Raw genomic sequence first — 21122 nt, forward strand, 5'->3', positions numbered from 1 at the left:
TAGCCTTGAGTACTGCGCGCGTACAATTGAACTCGAGCGTCACTAGCTTTTTGCGTAGTTTGCAGCGACACATCGTACCAGCGTACTCTGATGTAATAAAACGTTCCTGCTACGTAAAATGCGTACAGATTGGCAGCTCTACATACGGTACGAGTAGGTATCCTCACCAGTTAGATGATCATTTGTTCCAGCCTCCGAGTCACGATGGGTGAGTTCTGGGACATTAAACATTTTCCACCTGGCAGCTAGAAAATCATTTGCTTCTGCAAAAAAATCTAAGTTATAATTATTGATTTTAATTAAATCAGAAAAAGGCCCGAATCATTAATTACAGATACTGTTAATAACACAACATATTCACAACATATAAACAACAGATTTTGCTGCTGTGGATCAATGAATCAATAAAATAACACATTTATATCAATATTTTATTAGAGCATCTAATATCCAGTGGACAGATTTAACTCTGATGATCAGACTTCAGGAGCACAGTGACAAATCTCTCACACACATTTAAAACAGAAAACAGAAAAAAAAAAGGGCTGAATGATGAACAAAAGGTTGGAAGCAGAAATCAATCAATCAATTTATCATTCAAATCAAATAAAATCTGACTTTAAAGGACATGGCAGCAAAGACAAAACATGTTAAAAATCATGTTACATGTTTTTATTTAATCTAACCAGTGTAAGTGCTGATGTGACTCATCCTCCACTAACTCCTTCTTACCTTCCCTACCTCCTTGTGCCCTCGTCTCCTAACACGTCACATTCAGTAAGGAAAGTGCTTCAACACAAAACCAGCTGAATGTGCATTCGCATCTAATAGACGCACAGGTCAGGAAACTTCATCTCGTAAAGCGGCGTGGAGCGAGGTGGCGAGTGTCCGGACGGAGACGGAGGAGGATGTATGATCAAATCAAAGACCTGATCCAGTTTAGACTGAAGTAACGAGGTCTGTGGAGAGAAAACAGCATGTTTTTACATGATTAAAAGAAAAATATACATTTTAAAGGACGAAAACATAATGACAGAAAAATAACATAATATACAGATAAAATAATTTATATTAATAGTTGCATTTTTATATTTGTCAGTCCATCCAGATTCTGGTCGTGATCATCTCAGTTCTCTAGCAGAACTAGACTTTTTCAAATCTTCTCCAAAACTAAAAACAGTTTGGGGCATTTTTAGTTTGGATTTTTTAGTTATCCAGTGAACAGACAGAGTAACCTTCCTACCTTCCTACAACTGGCTGTAGTGTTTTATTGAACCTGTTGTTGTTACTGAAAACAAGTCAACTTACAGAAATACTGTAACAACTCAGAAAATCACATATTTCGTCTGTCTATATGAGAGACGTTGGGCTTCTTCATAGAATGAAGATGACTTAGACGCCTCACTCGCTGCTGACTGATTAGAGTACAATAAGTATAACCATAATTAGAGTATAATAACCCTCTCACCCTGGCTCCACAGTGAGCAGCGATCTCCTCAAACGGAGCCGTCTGAAACCTCTCCACCACCTCCATCCTCTTCCTCCTCTCCTCCTCCTCCACACTCCCTCTGTCCTCTGAAAGACAGGATGTTAACACAGAACGACTGACTGACTGGTTTCATGTTGTTCCATATAACGTGGGTGGGTGAAGACGGCAGGTTTTATGTGAGCTTGTTTGATCTGTCTGCACTGGTTCAAAATCAAACACCTACCGATGGCGTTCTTCAGCGTCTCAAAGGTGATCTGCTCCGTCTGAGGTTTCTACAGAAGAGAGAGACGGTGACATCATAGATAGCTACGTAGCTTCATAGTTAGCTACATAGCTAGCTGGACAGATAGATACCTGCTGTGCATCAGGACAGTACTGAGGGTCCATGTCAATCTGCAGAGAGACGACATCTCCAATACTCTTCCTCTTCGACAGACGATCCTCATCTGAAATAAACACAGTACAGTCTGAATACTAGAAGCAACAGTGTTAGCTTCAGCACTGAGGGAAGCGTGGAGTCTTATGTTGTGTGTTTCCTGCTCAGTGTGTGTGTGTGCACCTGAGAGCTGTGGTATGTACGGTGTGTTGAAGCATTCAGCGTGCGCACTGTAGCTGCTTCCTGTCAGAGCCTCGCAGATCTTTGATTGGGCGAACAGAAGGGCTTCGTCCACCTTCAGCTCACCTTCTGGCAGTCTGACACACACACACACACACACACACACACACACACACACAATGAAAAGTTAAACCTAATGTTATTGTCTACTGCAGGGAAGAAGAAATATTTAAGACCTTTGTAAATTTAAAGGACATTCAAGTGAAAAGTTGAAGAATTTTATGATTTAATGTCTTTTTTAACTTATTTATAAGGTATAGTTTCTATTTCTTAAAAACCCGGGTTACGGCTCCATATAAATCTTAATATAACAATAACTCTCTCTCTCTCTCCACTGTCTGTCTTTGTCTCTCTACCTGGGTTGGTCACAGAGGACGTCTTCAGGCAGCAGGTGTGGAGCGTCACTCTGTCGACTCTCTATGACCTGCAGACACATGAGAAATAAATTAACTATAGATGATGCTGTGCTGACACACACCTTCATTTGTCATTTTCTCTCACTCTCTCTCTCTCACACACACACACACACACCTGGGTGACGTGCTCGTGCAGCGGTGGAGGCGGGCCGAGCTGGGACAGCAGGTTGAGGAAGGCGGCACAGACGGCATGAACGCTGCAGCGGTTAAACACTGACAGACACTCCTGATTGGACAACGCCAGCTCCTGAGCAGCAGATCACAGAGTAGAAGAGGGATGATCAATCAGAGAGAAAGCAGCAACATTATCATTATTATTATTATAAACAGAAGCTCTGCTCACCTGCAGGGCCAGGACCAATCGGATCAGATCTACCACCACCTCCTCATTGGCCAGTTCCACACTCAGTACGGCCAACAGGGTGAAGAGAGCCTGGTAGTGGCTCTGCCCACTGCTCTCTTCCTTACAGGCCAGGTAGACATGTCTGTAGAGACGCTGAGCATGCTACACACACACACACACACACACACACACAGTTTTACTGTTTATTACTGTACTACAACATGCTACTGGAGATTTAAAAGAGGGTTTTCAGGTCTTGTTTGAAAATATTTGCATTCTAATATTTCTGTTCCTCAAACTGGCGGCGTCACGTTGTATCCTCTTACCTTCCTCATGAACAGGTTGTCCTGTCGAGAGCATCTGTCCTCCTTCAGCTCCAACACTGAGACATCAAACGCCACACTGCAGACACAGAGAGAGAGAGAGTTTAAAACCCACTTCTCATCATCTAAAGTCTGTCTATGCGCAGTAACATGAGTCTGCCACAAGATGGTGCCAGTTGACTTCATCAGAAACATAGGGATCGATACCCTCTGATCATGGGGTCTGTGCTGTGTCTGTGGGGATGTGACCTGGCTGTGGTGAGTCTGGCGGCGTTGTGGCGTCGGTCGATGAGTGAGGTGAGGATGGAGAGAACCAGCAGACGGATCTCAGGGTCCTCCATCAGAGTGAAGGAAAGCAGAGGCTCCAAGAAGGATGAGGGCAGCGCCGTCAACAGATTACTGCTCTCATAACGCCGTGATACCTGAGGCAGGGAGGAGATTACACAAGTCCTCAGGCTCTGTTATAGAGACAGTATGGACGGTGTTTCTGGACGTCTTTACACAGGGTTACTAAAGGCCCATGGAAGCAGGTTTGCATTTCGAAAGTCCCAGAAACATCAAATCTACAGCTAAATACTACTAATACTTTTTTTAACTGTAACTCTGCGACGGCGACAGTCAGAGCCGGAGGGATTATGTTTCCGGGTTTTCCTTCTTCTGAATCTCTCGCGATGTCTCAGTAACGCCTTCAGGGAACTTGGTACAAACATTCACTTGGATTCAAGGATGAACTGATTATATTTTGATGGTCAAAAGTCAAAAGGTCAAGCTCTAACTCAAGACTTCACACAGTAATTATGACAAAATTTCACACAAATGGTTAATATTTTATATGACACTGGATAAACAGGGATGTAACGACTGGTCCCACCACTGGTCAGTAGGTGTGTTTGCTATGTGGTTTAACTCAGCAGTAGTTTAGTAGTTTTGTCGCCAGAGAGACTGACGCTTCGCTAAACTGAACTCACCTGGAGGAGGGACTTCAACAACATCACCTGGATCATTCTGCTGCCTTCAAACCTGAGACACAGAGGGAGGTCACAGCACCTTCACACACATTCACTATTTAGATTTTAAAATATCTAAAACATGTTAAGTCGGTTTCAGAGAGCGGTACCCGGCATTGGGCGACCCCAGGGCGGGGTAGATACCAGGAACAGGAATCTTCCCCATGATGAACAGCATGACCTCTGACCTCTGGTAGACAGGAAGCGTGTTGGCGAAGGACCCTGGACAGATGACACCACTTCAAATGAGGCAACCACCTTAAAAAGTATTTCATCACAACAAGAACACAAACGCGTCCGGGCCTCACCAATAGTTTTGATGACGGCGTCCTGCAGCGTTTTCTCCTCGGGCGAGGTGGTTTTGTGTTTTCCTGCGTTGTCATAGTAACCGGTCAGCTCGTAGTCGACGCTCTGCCTGAGCTGTCGCAGTAACGTGTTGAACACTTCGAGGACTGTGGGACCTGACAGGATCATTCAAATACCACAAACGACACACTTAGCGAACAGCGTGAACACAGAAGACATAAACACACGAGCGCAGACTCTGACTGACCTACAGACCCAGTAGCTTCTATAACAGCAGCTTCAGACAGGACCTCCACGATCCCGGCTCTGACTGAAGCTGGACTCCGGCTGTTGGCGTCCAGGTGACCCAACAGCTGCTGGATCACCAGGTGGGAATGCTGGGACTGATGAGAACAGATAAGTGGAACAACACAGAGAAATACAGGCTAATAAAATCAAGCCAAAGACAGTCAAGTACAACCAATTTACAGTTAATTAATTACAATGAAGTAGTTTAAATGTATATACAGAGTTCAGTTTAGTAAGGTGCAGTTAAGCACATTTAGTTAAAAGGTAAATAAATGTTCAGGTAATAAAGTTCTGATAAGTACAGTTAAAATACATAGAGTTACAGTTAAATACATTCAGTTTAAATTAAGTTAAATAAAATTTAGCAAATTACATTTAGATACATTTAATTTAAGACTGGTGACAAGACAATAACTTTAGTTCAAACCTCACCTGTATGAACTATCAGGTAGTAGTTTAGAGTTGGTACCACAGAGTACTACATGGTACTAGTGTAGTGTACTACTTGTAGTATTACAGGTATTACTAACCTGTATTGAGTACATGATGATCTGAAAACATCGAACAGCAAAACTTCGTCCTTCCCAAAGACCGTGACTGTCCAGGTGCCTGAAAACACACGGAGAGTAAAACACACTGTGTATGAACTGAAAACACAACTGAAGCAGCTGCTACTGCAACAACTACTGCTGCTACTGCGTCTACAACAGGTACTACCACAACAACTACTGCTGCTACTGCGTCTACAACAGGTACTACCACAACTACTACTGCTGCTACTGCGTCTACAACAGGTACTACTGCTGCTACTGCGTCTACAACAGGTACTACCACAACTACTACTGCTGCTACTGCGTCTACAACAGGTACTACCACAACAACTACTGCTAATACTGCGTCTACAACAGGTACTACCACAACTACTACTGCTGCTACTGCGTCTACAACAGGTACTACCACAACAACTACTGCTAATACTGCGTCTACAACAGGTACTACCACAACTACTACTGCTACTACTGCGTCTACAACAGGTACTACCACAACTACTACTGCTGCTACTGCGTCTACAACAGGTACTACCACAACAACTACTGCTAATACTGCGTCTACAACAGGTACTACCACAACTACTACTGCTGCTACTGCGTCTACAGCAGGTACTACCACAACTACTCCTGCTGCTACTGCGTCTACAGCAGGTACTACCACAACTACTCCTGCTGCTACTGCGTCTACAGCAGGTACTACCACAACTACTCCTGCTGCTACTGCGTCTACAGCAGGTACTACCACAACTACTACTGCTGCTACTGCGTCTACAACAGGTACTACTGCTGCTACTGCATCTACAACAGGTACTACCACAACAACTACTGCTGCTACTGCGTCTACAACAGGTACTACCACAACTACTACTGCTACTACTGCGTCTACAACAGGTACTACCACAACAACTACTGCTGCTACTGCGTCTACAACAGGTACTACCACAACTACTACTGCTACTACTGCGTCTACAACAGGTACTACCACAACAACTACTGCTGCTACTGCAACCACAGTAGTTTGTGTGTATCTTACATGAGCACAGGTCTGATAGCGTTGGTAATGTGTCCATAAGCAGCTCGGCCCAACAGCTCTCTGAAACACACCTCAGTCTGCTCTGCTGGAGACTCACTACACACACACACACACACACACACACACACACACACACACGTTACAATATTTTGAGTTTTTAAAAAAAAAAAAAATCATAACATTTCATCTGTAGTGTGTGTGTGTGTGTGTGTGTGTGTGTGTGTGTGTGTGTGTGTGTGTGTGTGTGTGTGTGTTTACCTGTTGGTGTGTGTGTGCTGCTGCAGGTTGACCAGCAGGGCGGGAACAATCTGCTCCATGTGACGAGGCTCCCAAATGTTCACCTGTAGCTCGTCGTCCACCGTCTTCCTGACCACGCCCTGCAGACCGCGGATCCCTGCCACACGGATCCTAAACACACACACACACACACACGCACACACACATTCAGAGGTTACGTCATCACTAACTGGACGGTCAGTTACTGCGTCCCTATTGGTCAACGGCAGCAGGTGTGACAGTATCATCACAGGTAGGAGGCTCTGTGATGACGGACAGAAACAGACGCACTTGTTCTGGATGTCGGCGTCATCGTGTTCGGAGTGACACATCTCACTGAAGCGCGACACGAAGAAGTCGTAGCTGCGATGATACGACGGCGTGTCCTCCTCGATGTTCGCAAACTTCACAAACTACACAAAGAGACACAAAAGCCTCTGGTGACTGTGACAGAGCTGAAAACAACTCAACAAAGACACGACAACATCTGCAGTAAAAGAAGAACTCAGGGACGTACATCAACGTTTCCAGCAGAGATAAACCTGCTGTGACACACCCTGATAATCCCTGTGTGTGTGTGTGTGTGTGTGTGTGTAATATACTGCACATCTTCCAAGGGTAAATACAAATATCAAGGCTTAAAGATTACATAAATACGTGTAGGACACGAGCGTGATCTGTCAGCTCTACTCTAACGCTCACTCAGCCCTCTGCTCGTTCACACTTCCATAATGTTTTTATACATTCGTTATAATTCCTGTTGACAGTTAAAATTCAGTCTCTGAGGTGAAATCTAATGTTTGTTTGAAGATAAATCTGAATACAAGATAAATACATGTTTTATTGGACAGTTTAAAAACCTGATATTCCTAATAAAGTTCCAGCTGTATTTCCTCCTTTGCTCTGTCATTATTGGATGTTGTCAGTTCAGCAGTGTGTTGCCGTCCAGCTGTATCGTGTGTTGTGTGTGTGTGACGTACAGAGTTGGTGGCCAGGATGTGGAGGTGTGGTTTGTCGGCCTCCAGCAGCAGACGCAGCGTACTGAGGAAACTCTCCACCAGCAGGTTGATGCTCTGACAGTGACAGGCCAGCAGCAGCTGCTCCAGCGCCTCCATCGCGATACACACATACCTGAAACACAGGTAACTGCCTACATGTTCACTCACGTACAGATCTGAGTCTCTTCATGCCACTTCAATTCTTCAGTTTTTATCTGACAGTTTGAAACTTTACAAGTTCATATTTGATAATATTGTTATTATTGCTGTTAATTTTATTGTATATATTTATCATATATATTTTTAGTTTTTCATCATTTTTATGTAGTTTATTTTCTTGTATGTTCATTTTATATTTGTATTATTTTGTGATATTTCTACACACTCTCTCTGCACCGTATGCTGTTCGTTTTCGTTCTTATTTTCTGTGTATTTATAAACCAAAAAAAAACTACTTGAATAAGTTTAATTTATTTTAATAATGTCGAGGTTTTGACGGTTGGTTGGACAAACATTATGAAGGTTTCACAATGGGGCGACTGTGACGTCGTTTCTCACTATCTTCTGATTTGAAATGATCAACTGATGGAACAAGATTCATAAATAAAATGATCATTAGTTGCTATAAAATAGTTAAAACTCAACATCAAACAACTACAACAGTAAAATCCTGCTTTTATATTAATGATAATCTAGTGATAAAACACTCACAGTACTTTTACCTTTAATACTTTAAGTACATTTTCCTGATGGTATTTAGTTACTGTGGCACTTTCACTTTTTGCACTTTGTGTTGTAGATTTAATTGTAAACGGATAAAAATAATAAAGACAAATTATTAAAAATCAAGAACTGAAATCTCTCAGTATTCAGTAGTATTCAGGCCTAAATTCACATTGCAGTATTACTACTTTTACTGAAGTACAAGGGCTGAGTACTTCCTCCACCACAGCTGAAACACCATCACACTCATGTCACAATGGATGTAGATTTTGTGTGTGTTGTTGCTGTTGTGTATCAGTGTGTATTTGTGTGTGCACTGACCCGTAGCGGTGGCGGTTCAGCTCCCTGGTCAGGCGCTCTGACAGGTACGCTGCAATGCGGTCCAGTTTCTCCGGCGCCGACAGAGCAAAGAACGTCAGCTTCTCCATGTTGGCTTTCACCAGCCCATCCTGAACACCAACATGTTTTGTTAATATTAAAACATTCATAAATATTAATGCAAGAAATAGTAAATACATGGAGGGGAAAAGAAAAGTTAAAATACAAGAGTAGACATTAAGGTGCATCATGATAAAGCAAAGTTAATTTAGTTTTTCTGCAGACAAACAAAAGAAATCAACAACATAAGACTAACAGCCTGTGTGTCCTTCTATTAAAGGGTCAGTTCATCCAAATCACTAAAAAAAACATTCAAATCAGATTTTCTTCTGTTATTTATCCACACAGACAGTTTTGGTTTAATTTGTCTCCTTCCTGAAACAATAATCAGACTCACGTGCAGATAAAAACCCAGACAAATACACCTGTGCTACCTGCATGTACAGATACCACTACCAATAGAGGAAAGTCATTTGGATGAACTGACCCTTTAATGGAATGAGACAGTAAAGACACAGAATATGAGTGTGTGTTTACCTCTGGGTCTTCTGGGAAAATATTGTCCACCAGTCTCTTGTAGCGAGGACGCAGCGCCCAGCAGCAGCCACACAGACCTGAACACAGAGTTGACGGGTCAGTGCAAGAATTACAAGAATATTTTTGAAGACATGGGTTCAACATGTGTCATGTGTCTCTGGAGAGAGAAGGATGAGGTCATGGAACAGACAACAACCAGCAACTGGAATTTTATTCAGAGAGGATTTTTAATTTGAGGTTTTGATTTCTAAATTCCAAATTGTGGCCATTAATAAATAAATGAATAAATGAACGTTACAGCCACACGGGGGCGGTAGAGTGTCTGTCGAGTTTGACCTTGTTTCTTCTTTCATTTTTCATCTCTCTCTATGTTCAGTTTAATAGATTCTGGGAGATTAAAGGAGACAAGAGATCCACCACTGGTCAACTGCAACACACACACACACACACACACACACACTACAATGTATTAGTAATACTACATCTTAAGCGTTAATCCTGCGGTGGCTTGTTGCATAATGTGTTTATATTGTTGTTTTTTAGTTAGCGCAGCTTAAAGAGTCCTCGCTGTCACTGCAAGGACACAGGTTCAATCCCCAAACTGTGACATGTGACATGTCGGAGTGTTGCTGAGCAAGGCACTGAGCTGATAACTGAAGACTTGTCTGACATCATGAGAAATCCTCTTGTTCCGTCTCCCACAGGAGTCCAGATGTGTTTATCGAACCGTATTTAACTTATATTTATTATAACAAAATGTTAATGTAAAGATTAAAATCACCTTAATTTTTTGTTGGTTTTTAACTTGATGCCTCAAGATTTAGTTTTACCTTAAAGCCATAAATTTGATTTATTTCATAATTTTGACTTTAAAAGTTTTATGTACAACTTTTCATTCTTTCTTGAGCATTTTTAATACTCAATATATTGTGGCGCAGAACCCAAATTTGTAGTTAATCAATCAATAATTAATGGGTTCTAATAGCATGTAGGGGATTAAATGTGATTTCTGCTTGGATTAGTATCAAAAGACGTCCTGAATTTTTTACTTGACTGAAAAATATTATTTTTATATATATGTATATATATATATATATATATATGTTTTTACTTTTGTGATGCAGTTGAAAACAAACAAAACAAATTTGTTTACCCCTTAAAACCCCCTTAAACTTAATGGGGAACACATTCAAAATACCTTAAAATAGTAAAATTAATGAATTATCTTTTTAAAATTTGATGAAAAATACCTTCACATCATAGTTCACAGGTGAATTAATGGTGTGAGGACTGGATTTTTTTAGATGAACTGTTTTAGATTTTATATTTATTCGTTTTCAACACCTGCTCAATAAACAAAACAACACATGGAATCAGATTTATCTGCAGCTGAACATCACGTCAAAGGAAATTCATAAATACTTTATTCATAACTGGTTAAATCTAAACTGCAAACGAAGCATCACAACATTCAGATGAGTGAAGAAGAAAAATCTAATAAATATTAAAATATTTCTCACCGTACATGAAGACGACTCCTTCAGCTCACAGACACAGTCTCCTCCATCACACACACGCTTGTAGTTAATCCTTCACACACACACACACACACACACTGAACCCGCCTCCTTTCATTCACCATCATCACTGTCAGTTAAAAAACTCATATCTCCACATTCAGTGCCTGATTTAAACATGAAAACGTTTTCACGTCACGTCTGTTTGTTTTAGTTGGAGATTTTAAAAAAATCCCATTTTGCAGGTTTCAGGTTTCGTGTTTTCATGTTTTTCATGTTTTTTTAATGAGTCGTGTTTGTTGTCCTTAAAACAGAATAAACAGATTTAATACAGAGTAGTATTAATATTCTGTCCAGCTCTTAACCATGAAAGATTTTCCTGTGTGTGTGTGAGATCCAGGCCATGTGCAGCAGCTCAGCGCTCTATAATCTGCTCTGGATTTATTTATCATTCCAGCAGAAACAGAAAAAAATCAGATCAGAAACCTGCAGAACTGGAGCTGAAAACACAGAACTGACACTGCAGGACTGAACTCAGTGAAACCCTCCTGTGTTTCACTACATCACTACAACCCAGAGCGAGAATTAATGCTGTTACAGTTTAAACTGATACATTAATAAACAGTTAACAGTACCTTGCTGTTGTAGCTGTTTGAGGTGGAGCTAATTTTAATGTAAATAATGATTATTTTAATTACGAATGAATCTGCTGATAATTAACTACAGTCCAATCTGTTTACGTGTAAACAGATTTAAACATTTCTTTCACATGGCCAACATGTAGAGAGGAAATACTAGCACTTGTCTCTAGATGATATGTAAATAAATGGTTATGTTATGTATATATGTTAGGATAAATAAAACATGATCAGTGCATTGATCAGTGTATTCATTGATCAATAGACGGACTCCGGAGGGTTCATTAAAAATAAGAAAATCAATCAAAATCTCCAGCTAACTGATCACAGTTAGTAACTTGTTACCTCCAGGTGTCTGATGGTCCAGCACGGAGCAGCAGTCCTGCAGCAGCCTCCGATGAGCCTGGGTTACGGTTGGCATGGCAACGGCCCTGGGCAGCGACATACCCCTGGGCAAGCTGGGTATGGTCACGCCTCGTGGCATGCTGGGTAAACTGGGTAAAGTGGGCAGACTGGGCATGGTGATGCCTCTGGGTAAAGTGGGAGGGTTGATGCCCCGGGGCAGGGAGCTGAGCAAGGCGGGCATTGTGGGAAACCTGGGCAGAGTCCCCGTCATCGCCGTGGTCGACCTGGAAGGAGGAGAAGGCGTCCTGAGGAAGAGGAGGATGAGACGGAGGGATGGAGAAAGTGAGCGGAGGTAGAGTAACTGGATTGAAATGAAAAAAGCCTCGTGCCTCCACCTCCTGCCTCCCCACATTCCTCTGGATCTTAACCCCTTCACTTCAACTCCTGCTGCTCTGCAGACCAAAATAAAGTTTCTTCATGTGAAGCACAAAGTCTTCAGCAAGTCAGAAAATGGAAAATAATGACAGAGATCCGACGATGAAAAACAAAACAAACAGCATTAGTAGCTGCAGTCACGACCTTGATGACGGGACACCAGAGTTATCCTGCAGAGAGATTCAGTCCATTTCACAGGACTGAGCCTCTCCACCCACATCACACGTATCAACCACATCAATTAACCTATTTCATAAGCTGCTGAGAACAACCTTTATTATATATTCATATATTACGTACTGATGTACAATATATTATATATTTCATCTCATTTTCTAAAAATCTAAATGTCATTTCATCCCTCTGCCAGGAATAAATTCTGGTGGGACATTTGTTAAATATATACTTGCATATACAAAATGTTAAATTTCAGGAAACATATTATTGGTATCCACATTTTCAAAAACCTCTTTGTGCAACAATTCCCTGAAAAAACACTGTAATACTATGAGATATAAAATAATAAAGATCTAGGAAATCATTAAGTAGAAAAGTAAAACAAAATATATAAATATATAAATATTCAGAGCCTTTACTTTAGTAAAACACCGTGAATATTATCAGTAAAATGTTCCTCAGTATCAAATATAAAAGTATGACTGATGCAGAATGCATGTCATGTGTACTTACGTTGGGTAGTTCAATCTATCATCATGATCTTCCTTAAACTGATCACACACTGCGACAGGGTCCTAATGAAATGAAATAAAATATTTACCTGTCCTGTAAAACACTCCGACCTCCTCGTCTCCACCGCTGCTCTCTTCCAGTTATTTCCCTCTGACAGACCAACAGCTGCTTATGTAACATCTGCTGAGCCTCAGCTGGCCGCGCGGCTCAGATCAATAATCAATGAGTGTGATCGATCGGCTTTGCTCTGTGCGCTGGACCGTCTCTGACACCAGCGCACGTGTGGCAGCCGTGTTACCAAAAACTTTGTTTGCATCTGTGCTTTCAGCTGCAGGATCATCCCACTGTTTTCAAACAGGAACATTTAACATTATATGAACATTTCAAATGTTACTGATGAAATATTAAACTTTTCATCCAGTTTGAAACTTTAATGAGTAAAAAAACATCAGTGTACAGTGTGAGCTCAAACATTTTATACACGTTATAATATGTGACTACCTTTTTCAAAACAAAGATCATCCACACAGGCTGCACAAAGCACAAAAACAAGCGCACCCTCCCCTCCCTCTGTCCTAGGTAAAAACATCTCTTCAATCAAACAGCTGCTGTGGTGAAGGAGAAGCTCCCCCTGCTGTTTGATGCTGGTTACTGCAGTGACAACTCTAAACAGCCATGTCGAGTTGAGTCATTGTCTGATCCCTACCTGTAGGAGTTTTACCTGCCGACAGATGTTCTCTCTCTGCCGGATGTCTGTTAGAATTCAGTTTAATCCAGCTCAACAAAAAAAAACCACGAGGGTCCAAACATCTGATCAACTCCAGAGGTGAGCTGAGGAAGCAAAGAGCACTGAGTGTTCACAGGTGTGAACAGGTGAATCCAGTGAAGGTTCAGGTATGTTCTGTGGACGGACACTAGATGGCAGCATGAATCATGGACAGTAAAGTTATGTCATATCTTTACATCAGCTATAATGGATGTTTTTTATAATACTGACGTATGAAATGACATTCTGACATAAAGAGGTTGAATGTGATGAACAGTTCGCAGCATGTGAATAAAAACCGCTGAGTCCGTCTGTGGTTTGTTTTTTGTGGTTGCTTCCTCCAGCACACACCTTTACCTTCCTCTGCCACATTTCACATTTGATCCTTTGACGTTTTGGACGTCAGAAACACTTTCAGCTGGAAAAGTGACATTAACGACAATAAACATGACGCTTCAACACTGTCACAGCTCTGACTGACCACAAAGAACCAGGTGGCTGAACTCAGATCAGTGAGTCTTCAGGTTAAAGGTTTAATCCGTCCACCTCAGTGAGTTTGCTGACCTCCGCTGACCCTCCTACAAACAGTCCTCCAAGCTCCGCCTCCAGATCCTGCAGGTGGGCGGGGGTAAATACGTCAACTGGCTCTCCCAGCGTCCTCCACCAAGGCAGCCGGCTCGCCTGCAGCCTTGCGTTGTGGGCGTCACGGGCACGAGCGGCGACGGGACCCGAGAGGCTCAGGAAGGATTCGGCATCTGTCGCCGTGACAACAGAGAGGGGCGGAGCATCTGTGGATTGGTTAAAGGTTGAGGTTATCGTCACTCTCTCTCTACAGTCGTCAGTAAAAAATAATGTTTCGTAAAGAGGAGGTGTGTGTTTGTGTCCAGACCTCTGAGCAGCTCCAGCTGAGTGTGTGTGTGAGCCAGCAGCGCCTCCATCCTCTGCTCCTCCCTCCTCCGCTGCTCTCCTCTCTGCAGCTCCGACAGCAGCAGCAGCTGCACCTCCTCGTGGAGACGCTGACACTCCTCAGGAGACACATGCGACGACTGCAGACAGAGGACAGAGAGACGGTGATGACGGCGAAGCATCAGGAGATAAAACATCAAGTATGAACTGAGCGTCTTACAGGATGCGCAGCGATGTAGTCCTCCAACTGTGTCTTCAGCTCCGCCCTCCTGCTGTCCGTCAAACCTTTCTGACCAATCCAGAAAGGTGCGACGGGCGGGGCCTTCGCTTCCCGTCGTTCCTGCAGAAAGTGACGCACCTGAAAGAGGGAGGAGTCGACGACACGTGTCAGGTGTTTGATTCTCTGTGAGAGAGTGGGCTTGTATTGCTTTCTTTATTTAACTATAAGAGTGAGGACATTTTCCCTGATGCTCACTATGGTAATGAACTGTGAGGTTCAGGTTCGGGGGGGGGGGTTTGACCGTACTGGCACAGATATAGGACGATCTTTCTGAGGACAGGAGAGAGCTTCACTCCTTTTCTCTGGTGTCAGTGAAACATGAAATACAGTCGTACATAAACCCACATCAGAGGATCTTCACTCTCTCTCCTGTCAGACCGCTGAAGCGTCACAATCATTTTCTCTGATAGTATTTTTCAGACTTCAGTGTTTCTGAGCTCTTCGTCTGTCTCAGCTGTGACTCTCGGCCGTGTGACACATTTTCTCTCCGATTCATTTCTGCTGTAAAGACGTCGGCGGATGCTGTGAACCCGTTTTCACTGGTCATGAATTTATTTAAAACCTGTCACAGCATCCTTCAGAAACTCCTGCAGGTTAAACTACTGCTGTAAACGTTAGCCTAGCAACATTAAAGCTACAAACAACCCATAATGCATCAGTCTCTATAGAACACTGATAGACAGAAGTCTCGTCCTTGAAAATAAGACGACCCAGACTTCTTCAAACCTCATCCCCAGTAAAAAATATCATCTTATATTCAGGCCAGTACGGTAGCAGATGGTTGATGTTGGGCTTGGGGATTGGAGAAAGCATCATGTCAGTGAGCATCGTCCTGAGTGTGTACCGCTCTCTGCAGCGTCCTGGCGGCTTGCTGCTGTGAGCGTGTGTGTCTCAGTGTGTTCCGGTGTGTGTTGTTGTAGCGGCGTCGCTCTCTGAAGCCTCTCCAGAAGCTCTGGATCACCACGGCTGCACGACGCTCACACTCCTGCAGATACGACTGCACCTGGTCTGAAAACACAAACACACACACTGGGCTGTTTTTACACTGAAACTCTCACAACTACTGGACTCGTGATCGCACCACGATCACTTGGACATTAACTTAGATTGCAAACTATAGAGGGTACAAAGAGGCGACAGCATCTCTCCTCCGTCTGACATTTCAGAGATTAATTGAAAAGATTCTCTCTTTTTTGACCTGTATAAACAAAGATTTCTTCTTCCACTCTGACAAAACAAGTAGTAGCTGATCTGAGGAGAAAGAAAAATACTGCTGCTTTTCTGGAGAATGAACGTGTTTCAAGATGCAGCTGCTGGTGTGTAGGACTTCACACAGAAAACAACAGGAGTGGGTGTTTTGACGCGCTTGTTGTCAGTTTGCTTTGAGAAGAGAAAACTCGACTCCCATTGAAAATGAATATGATAATGAACCAGGTTTCACCACACACAGACTTAAACTGTCGCTAGTGCAAACAAAGCTAATGTGGCGACTTCAGGAAACAAAGGAAAAGTCGTTGAGAGGCTGAGGTCAGGCCTGGTTTGATTTCTCTACTAAAAAGATTCCCTTCCACTCCAAAATGTTTTTTAACAAAACCAAACTCAAATGTTCGTGCTTTTCTTTGTCTAATACGGACTCCTGATCTGAGGACGAAGACTAAATGTGGAGTGTGAGTATTTACCAGGAGGAAGCAGCTGCAGCAGTTGTCTCTGCTTTTGGTGGAACGCCCTCCTCGCCTGCTGACGTCTCACACACACCTGAAACACACACACATTTTACATGCTGTATGCAAATATTTAAAGAGATTATGAATAATCTTTGACACTCATGGGAAGAGAACTGCAACATAAAAATCACATAATTCATCCATCACACTGTAATGTTTGCACATGTCCACAGCTCTTATTCACTTTGTCTGCATCCTGTCAGACCAGGTCAGTCGGGCTTTGGTCTTACCTGGTACTTCAACTCCTCCTCCCACTGCTGGGCCTGCTTCTGTTGCTGCTGCTGCCTCCTCCGAGCCCTGACACACACACACACACACACACACACACACACACACACACACACACACACACACACACACACAAAAGTTAAACCTAATTTTATTGTGTGGAGTACAAGAACTATATATTACCTCAAATCTGTACTTTAGTCGAGTACTTTCTTTCTTAATTGATTAATCTGCCAATTTTTTTCTTGATTAATCTGTTAATCAATCATTTGGTGTATTTAACATCAGAAAACAGTTCAAAATGAATCACAGTATAAGGTTGGTCACATTTGAGAAGATTAAAGAAGTTAAAAAATGATTTAAACACTAAATTACTCATGAAAATAGTTTGAGTTTGAGTTTTACCAGAATGTTCAGTCTCAGATAGAAAAATGTTGAACTTGTCCTTTAAGGTTAATTATGGTGCAGCTGACTGCAGCTCAGTCAGGTACCTGTATCTCCTCTGCAGCGTGCTCACAGCTCTGCTCAGACTCTTCACTCTGCGCCTGGTCCGATACGACCTCCAGGCCGCCTGGATCACACACGCCGCCCGCACATGCTCAGTACTCACCTACACACACACAGAGAGAGACAGAGAGAGAGAGAGAGAGAGAGAGAGAGAGAGAGAGAGAGAGAGAGAGAGAGAGAGAGAGAGGGGTCAGACGTCAACAGACAGAAAGACAGACAGAGGAAACATCCCAGGTGCATCCATGTTTCCCTCACCTGCGTCTTTGCCTTCCTCCATCCCACTGAAGATTAGAAGAGAGGAAACGAGGAAACAATGAAACGTCCTTTTGTCAAAACCGTCATCTGAAGCCAGGTCTGTCTGTGATGACGACACAGCTGGATAACAGCTGGATCAGTATGTATTATTGTATAATGTCATAATATAAAAAGAATAAACACTTTAAAAATTACAAAAAAAAAGAAACAGGTGGCTTCAGATGAGGAAAGGATGTCTCATTTCTCTACTGTTTCCTTGTTTCCTCTGTCCTTGCATCTCAGGTGGGACGGACTAAGACTCAAGGAAAAGACAGAGATGTATCCAGACGCACCTGAGAGGGACTCATGGTGCTTCTGTCTGATTGGATGAGTGCAATCAGCTGATCCACGTCCTGGTCAAAGCCCTGCCCCCTCCAGTCTTTGTCCAGCAGGTTGTCCAGACCTGCAGAGAGAGGAGGACAGTGACCTCTGACCTCTCAGTACATTTGACTGAACAGTCCGCCATGCTGCAGTGAGGCAGGTTTCAGCTTATACTATGTGTGAACTCTGACCTCTGAAGCTGAGGAGGAGGGGCTGAAGGCGGAGCTGCAGCTGATTGGCCATGAGGAGGATGAGCATGACGGAGGCCCTGCCCACCGCGGAGTCTGAGCTGACAGCTAATTGGCCGACAGCCTCGTTAAGCAGCAACAGGACGGAGTCATCACTCAACCTGGACAGGAAGTCCCTGCAGAGAGAGTATTGTTTTGAATTTGCTTTATTGGCATGACATGGAAAGACAAGTTTTATAAAGAGTTTATTAAAAAAAACTGAAACCTTCTAGTTTGAAGTTGGATCACATGACCTGAACTGTCTGGTTAAAGTGAAACTTTTAAGGACGTTACTTTTCAAACACTCTGACCTTGTTCAAGCTTGATTACTCTGCTGGGAATCAGATATTACATTACAGAATCCCTACAGTATCTTTGTGTGTTGTGTTCCTGTGTGTTCCTGTGTGTTACCTGCTGGCTGTGCAGGTTTGAATCCACAGCTGGACACACAGCAGAGACACAGTCGCTTCATCACACATCTGGATCCGCTCATAGTGGACAGAGCTGAGAACTGGAGAAACAAACAGACAGTTTTTCTTCTTAAAGATCTGATTTGACCAGAAACTAATAATATCACAGGACTCTTCCAAAAACAGACCAAACTAATCAACTATGAGTGAGATGACTGACCCTGTGTGGTGAGCTGTGTGTGGGCTCTGAGCAGCCAGCTGACTGAATCCATCACCTTCCTGAACAGAGACGAACTCTGACAGACACAGAGAAATAAATCTAGTTTGACTTCAGAAAGTTCAACTGTAAAAGTTAAAAATTATGGAGGAATATGTTGAAGTTATAAAGACAGGCAGGAACGTCTCGTCTCACCTCTGCCCGCCTCATTAGCTGGCTGGCCAATGACAGGAGGCTGTCTATGACTGACGGCAGGAACAGCCTATGAAAGGCCTTCGAATGTTTACCGGGGTCAACCCCAACACAGCAGGAACTGAGAGGACAGACAATATTCTTAATTAAAATACTGTAAAAAAAACAAACAAAAAACTTTCAAATATTTTAAACAAATACTCTGTCTTGATTTAAAATACTGTAGTGTAAACTAAAAATATTTAAATATTTTATAAATTAGAATACTGTACACTTAAACTTGTGAAACTAAACCATATTATTCTAACATTTTCTTCATTAAAAAAAAATTTAAATACTGATACTGATAATTTAATAAATATCTCTTAAGATTTAAAATTATTTTTAACAAACTGAAGATGATTCAGACGTTCCTTCCTAGTAAATAAATTACAGATAAAATGACAGTATGTCTGTACTCTGAGACATACCTGGTGAGCTGGGCGAGTGTGGCGGCGGCGGCGGTCCAGTTGCCCCTCAGTCTTATGGGATCCAGAGAGAGGGCGTGTACACACTGACTCAAGACGCCAGTGTGATACAACTGAGACTTCACACGAGTCAACACACTGCTGTCGGTCTGCGTGGCCGCCACGTTCAGAGCCTCTGACAGAGACACAGCAACACAAAGATTAACAGATATCTCTATTAAACTGCAAATAAGAAATAAAGATATGTGTGTCGTTGATATGTTATTCTAAATTGAATATTTTGGGGTTTTGGACTATTAATTGGACAAAACCAGCCATTTGAAGATTTCAAATTTAATTTCAAGATGCAACTTTTTCTTCTTGTATTTTATAAACAAAGTGATTAATCAAGTACATAAACAGGAGATTAACTGAGTTGCAAAGGCGAGTGGCAGACAGGTATTACAGTCTGTGTTTTCAGGCTTCACCGAGTTAAATTTAAGAATTTTTAAGATAATTTTGCATATAACAATGACAGTGATGAAGCTGGTTGTCTCACTGTTAATGCCGTTATTCAGCAGGTTGATTTTCTGCTCCGGGTTCAGGTCTTCATCCTCCAGCTGCTTCTTCAGCTCCGACACCACAGCCTCCTCCACTGACTCCATCCTCACTGCACCGCCTTTCACTGTCTGGTTAACCCACAAAAACACAAACACTGACGTCAGAATGCATGTAAAAGGGTTTTAGATGAAATTCTGCAACTTGTCAAATTCTGTGACCATTTCTTCTAAAGCTCTATTGTTTTTAACACTGTATTTTAGTCACTTCACCAAAAAGTGTCAGCTCTGCAGGATTTAAACAGTCACAAATAGCTGTTAACCAAACGATATGACTTCATATTATTCACATATTCTGTCTCTTATTATACCTACGGGTATATGTAAGTGTTACAGGTGTGTCTGTGGAGCACTGACACCTCACCTGTCCAGTTTCCTTTAGCTTCTCCTCCGCTGTCACAGAATCTGAAGAGTCACAGATTGTAGCTCAACACCTGTTAGCACGACTCGGAGCCGAACACGAGTCTTGTTGTTTGTGGTTTTAGCCAACAGTTAGAAAACATTCACTGTGACAAAAAGTGACGTTGACCGGTTAAACAAACCGTCCGTTGACTTATTCATGTTTGAACGTTAGTTTACAGACGCTACGGAGCTGCAAAAATAACGTTTTATCCAGCTAGCACAGTTAGCTTTTAGCAGCCGAGCGAGGGGCGACGCGCTTCTGTTTCTACGGCAACATGACGTCAAGACGCTGCGAGGACGCACACCCCTCTGCACCAAATCAGACCAAAAAAATCTATCTCTCTACAAAAAACATAGATTTTAAAATGCAGATGGAATAATAGTAACATAATAAATGAAATAACAAATAATTAAGATTAAAAAAAGATTACATAGAAAGCATAAAATCGGTAAGACATTATAAATGTTAATAAATCATTAATAAATGTTCTACAATAATCCATACAGTCTGCGTTTGTAAATGTTAATAATCAGTTTATAAACGGAGCTTTATCAGAATGTGACATTACGATTTGCTTCTGTTTGTGAGGGCATTTTGTGTGAAATATTGTAAGATAAGTGTTTAGATAAAATAAGTAAAGTGTGTAGTGTAAAGGGTTAACTCCTTGTCTCTACG

At 42.2% G+C, this 21122-nt stretch overlaps 2 protein-coding genes across 2 annotated transcripts; both read right to left on the reverse strand.

The window, feature by feature from the left end:
• Positions 1–538: 538 nt before the first annotated feature.
• On the reverse strand, positions 539–11846 carry LOC111240058 (protein EFR3 homolog B-like). The gene is made up of 22 exons (XM_022770040.1): positions 11785–11846; positions 9285–9361; positions 8691–8818; positions 7629–7779; positions 6940–7061; positions 6631–6780; positions 6373–6468; positions 5319–5397; positions 4748–4883; positions 4503–4655; positions 4305–4416; positions 4156–4207; positions 3437–3609; positions 3191–3266; positions 2865–3026; positions 2637–2768; positions 2462–2529; positions 2049–2182; positions 1844–1935; positions 1713–1761; positions 1469–1575; positions 539–959 (listed from the first exon to the last, which is right to left on the reverse strand). Exons 3-22 carry the CDS (start codon positions 8795–8797, stop codon positions 825–827), a joined length of 2286 nt encoding a protein of 761 aa, XP_022625761.1. The 5' UTR covers positions 8798–8818; positions 9285–9361; positions 11785–11846; the 3' UTR covers positions 539–824.
• A 1536-nt stretch (positions 11847–13382) lies between these two features.
• Positions 13383–20684, reverse strand: iqcb1 (IQ motif containing B1). Its single transcript, XM_022770043.1, has 15 exons — positions 20409–20684; positions 19987–20116; positions 19452–19623; positions 18985–19102; positions 18793–18868; positions 18574–18673; positions 18127–18299; positions 17888–18017; positions 17305–17418; positions 16816–16882; positions 16541–16616; positions 15706–15869; positions 14802–14939; positions 14565–14721; positions 13383–14463 (listed from the first exon to the last, which is right to left on the reverse strand). The coding sequence occupies exons 2-15, from the start codon at positions 20090–20092 to the stop codon at positions 14201–14203; spliced, it is 1854 nt and encodes a 617-aa protein (XP_022625764.1). The 5' UTR covers positions 20093–20116; positions 20409–20684; the 3' UTR covers positions 13383–14200.
• Between the last annotated feature and the right edge of the window lie 438 nt (positions 20685–21122).

This window comes from Seriola dumerili, unplaced genomic scaffold (genome assembly GCF_002260705.1).
Source record: "Seriola dumerili isolate Sdu_G_001 unplaced genomic scaffold, Sdu_1.0 BDQW01009202.1, whole genome shotgun sequence".
Lineage (NCBI taxonomy): Eukaryota > Metazoa > Chordata > Actinopteri > Carangiformes > Carangidae > Seriola > Seriola dumerili.

Excerpts from the sequence above, each read along its gene's own strand:
- LOC111240058 (XM_022770040.1), bottom strand. The coding sequence starts at position 8,797 with ATGGAGAAGCTGACGTTCTTTGCTCTGTCGGCGCCGGAGAAACTGGAC. Across the intron at positions 4,656-4,747 it reads AGAAGCTACTGGGTCTGTAG|GTCCCACAGTCCTCGAAGTG; the intron begins GTCAGTCAGAGT and ends TGATCCTGTCAG. Across the intron at positions 1,762-1,843 it reads ACTGTCCTGATGCACAGCAG|AAACCTCAGACGGAGCAGAT; the intron begins GTATCTATCTGT and ends TCTCTTCTGTAG.
- iqcb1 (XM_022770043.1), bottom strand. The coding sequence starts at position 20,092 with ATGGAGTCAGTGGAGGAGGCTGTGGTGTCGGAGCTGAAGAAGCAGCTG. Across the intron at positions 18,674-18,792 it reads CACACAGCTCACCACACAGG|TTCTCAGCTCTGTCCACTAT; the intron begins GTCAGTCATCTC and ends TTGTTTCTCCAG. Across the intron at positions 16,617-16,815 it reads AGGAGGAGTTGAAGTACCAG|GTGTGTGTGAGACGTCAGCA; the intron begins GTAAGACCAAAG and ends TGTGTGTTTCAG.